Source organism: Benincasa hispida, chromosome 3, assembly GCF_009727055.1.
Source record: "Benincasa hispida cultivar B227 chromosome 3, ASM972705v1, whole genome shotgun sequence".
Taxonomy (NCBI): domain Eukaryota; kingdom Viridiplantae; phylum Streptophyta; class Magnoliopsida; order Cucurbitales; family Cucurbitaceae; genus Benincasa; species Benincasa hispida.
Window position 1 is genome coordinate 23091720 of NC_052351.1, and position 3232 is coordinate 23094951.

General features: G+C 36.8%; 1 protein-coding gene across 1 annotated transcript; it reads left to right on the top strand.

Moving 5' to 3' along the window:
* Nucleotides 1–556: 556 nt before the first annotated feature.
* On the top strand, nucleotides 557–1982 carry LOC120074522 (mitochondrial uncoupling protein 5-like). The gene has a single exon (XM_039027676.1). The coding sequence runs from the start codon at nucleotides 836–838 to the stop codon at nucleotides 1808–1810; it is 975 nt and encodes a 324-aa protein (XP_038883604.1). The 5' UTR covers nucleotides 557–835; the 3' UTR covers nucleotides 1811–1982.
* Nucleotides 1983–3232: the final 1250 nt, after the last annotated feature.

A 3232-nucleotide genomic window follows, 5' to 3' on the forward strand; every position in this document is an offset into this window, starting at 1 on the left:
TAATTAAAAAAAAATCATTGTTGTCTAACTTTTATCTTAAATATTATTTAGAAAAAAAATCTCAAATTTCACTTATTTTGAGTATTCCACCAAATTGTTGGACTATTATTTAATATTTTACTTATGAAATATGAGTGCGTTCTCGACTTTATTTATCTTTGAAACTTCTTCATCCGTGTCCACGCTATGGACATCACTGCACCCACCCACTCCCACCAAAAGAAATTTACTATATGCTAATTTTGTCATAAAATAAAAAATATATATTGTCATATTTGTTGGCAAAAGGAAAGTAAAATTTGTGCTTAAATAGCAATAACATTCAATAATTAAGGTGACAAAAAGGAAAAAGTAATAAAATTACTTATTTTAATTGTATAAAGATAATAGATTAAGTAGAGAGGAAATCAGTAAGTGGGACCGGGGAGGGGGGGAGAAGGAGAACCGCGTAAAATGGAGGAGAGAATTGTAAATACCGAAAAGAACGGGGTTGGAAAAATAAAATGTCCCATAAAGAACGTTGGGTATTTGTTATGCTATAAATTGCCTTCCCCACACTGTCTTCCCCAATTAACCATTAATTTCTTTGCGTATTACAGAGTCCTCTGTTAGCATATGTCTCACAGACCCCTCGTTCCTCATTATTCCTCCATAGCCTTCGGCCTTCATTCCCATCTCTTGGTTTCCAGTGAGATGAACTCTAATTCTAACTGGTCTTTTTAATCCCCCTTTCTCCGTCTTTTCCGTTTCCCAGATCTGATCTCCATATTTCTCTCTGTTTCCAATTCCATCGTCTCTCTTGTTTGTTTCCCGAGAAAATTTTGATTCCTGCAAAATGGGTGTCAAGGGATTTGTCGAGGGTGGAATTGCTTCCATTGTTGCCGGCTGTTCTACCCACCCGCTTGATCTCATCAAGGTCCGAATGCAACTTCAGGGTGAGACTCCTGCTCCCACGGCCGCGGTTCATAACCTCCGCCCTGCTCTCGCTTTTCAAACCACCTCTGTAACTGCTCCAAGGTCTATGAATATTCCTCCGCCGCCGCCTCCGGCGGCGCGTGTTGGTCCAATCACTGTCGGGGTTCGTATTGTCCAGCAGGAAGGAGTCGCCGCTCTCTTCTCTGGCGTTTCCGCCACTGTTCTCCGACAGACTCTGTACTCGACTACCCGTATGGGGCTTTACGATATTCTTAAACAAAAGTGGACTGATCAGGATACCGGAAAAATGTCTCTCGTTCGGAAGATATCGGCCGGTTTGATCGCCGGTGCGGTCGGTGCTGCAGTTGGCAACCCGGCTGATGTAGCGATGGTCCGAATGCAAGCCGACGGGAGGTTACCGGTGGCGCAGCGGCGAAACTACAAAAGCGTGGTCGACGCCATAACCCAGATGGCACGTGGTGAAGGCGTGACGAGTCTGTGGCGTGGTTCGTCGTTGACGGTGAACCGTGCGATGCTCGTAACGGCTTCCCAGCTCGCATCGTACGATCAGATCAAGGAGACAATTCTGCAGAAAGGATTGATGAAGGACGGGCTTGGGACACACGTGACGGCGAGTTTCGCCGCCGGATTTGTGGCGGCGGTGGCGTCGAATCCGGTGGATGTGATAAAAACCAGAGTGATGAACATGAAGGTCGAGGCGGGGTCGGCGCCACCGTACTCCGGCGCGTTAGATTGCGCGTTGAAGACTGTAAGGGCGGAAGGGCCGATGGCTCTGTACAAAGGATTCATTCCGACGATTTCACGGCAGGGACCGTTCACGGTGGTGCTGTTTGTGACGCTGGAACAAGTTCGAAAGGTGCTTAAAGATTTCTAATTAAAGATTGATGATGACGAAAATTGTAACAGTTTTAAGAATATATTCCATAAATCGAGGTGTTTGAGTTTGAAGTTATTTTAATTTTTATGGGAATATTAATTGAATTGTAATGCCTTTTTTTTTAGTTTAAATTAAGATTTTTAATGGAAGTGGGTTTGATTTGAATAGAGGACCTTTTGAACTTCGTTGTTTGTTCGTTTCTTCACGTAGCGTCTGTCATAATTGTTATAACATAAAATCATAAAGAAAACTTCAAACGGAAAACTAGTCCCAACCCAATTTCACTCGTTAATAGCACTACAGCTAACCTAAAAATTTAAGGTTAAATTACGAAGTTGGTAAAAATGAGGGATTTATCAAACTAAAATTTATCCTTTTTTTAATTAAATCCAAATTTAATTGAATGGGACATTGATTTGCAAAGTTGTAAAATGGAAAAAAGGAGGAAAAGAAGAAGAAAAAAGTCAGATTTGTAAAACTTTAGGTGGGTTTCAAAAGGCAGGGAAGTTGGTATTTTGAAGTTTACCATAAAGTTTGATAGTTGACCAATTCTACAATCAAAGAATCTATTCTTCTCCCCAATTCAAATACAAACTCCATAAACTTCTATTTGGACTTCCCAAGAACCCAGACGGAGCATCTTCCCCTATGAATTGTTCTCATCTTTAGAGGTCAAAACGAAGGCTGTATTTTCCTCCATCACTTTTAAATTTTGAGTTGTAGTCTATATATCAAAGTAAGCTACTCAATTAGCATTCAAGTGTGTTAATAAACATGAATTTGGTTCAAATCTCTCAATCATACTAAAAAAAATTAGTCTATATTTTTTCAATAATTTTTAAAATATCTTTTCTTGCATGAAAATTATTAGAGATAAATACTTTGTGTGAAAAATATAAAATTTTAATCTTAAATATTTGAATTTTGTTTCAATTTAGTCACTATATTTCAAAATCTACATTTTTAATCTCGATACTTTATTAAGTTTCGCTATTTTTTCAATCACTATTTAAATTAATTAAAAATTTTCACTTACTAATTAGTTTAAAATAATTAATAGACAATGATACCAAAATTGAAAGCGAATATTTAGTGAAATATCAAAGTTAAAAGTATAAATCTAATCAAATTGAAACAAAAGTCAAAACTTAAGAACTAAAAGTATAATATTTTGAAACTTAAGAAATTAATTGAAATCAGACTCAAAGCTTAAGGAGAGTAAAAGAGTAACATTTTAAAATTTAGAAGCTAAACATATATTAAACTCAAAATCTAGGAATAAAAAAAAAAAAATTTCCAAAAGTACTATTATTATTATGTAAAAAATTTCAATTTAAAAATAACGATGAATGATTAAATATAAGATTGATTCAAACTATTGGAAGTAAATAGTTGAAACTATATAGATTAAAATAGAAT

What these genes read in the sequence shown, in the direction of transcription:
- LOC120074522 (XM_039027676.1), top strand. Translation starts at nt 836, where the DNA reads ATGGGTGTCAAGGGATTTGTCGAGGGTGGAATTGCTTCCATTGTTGCC.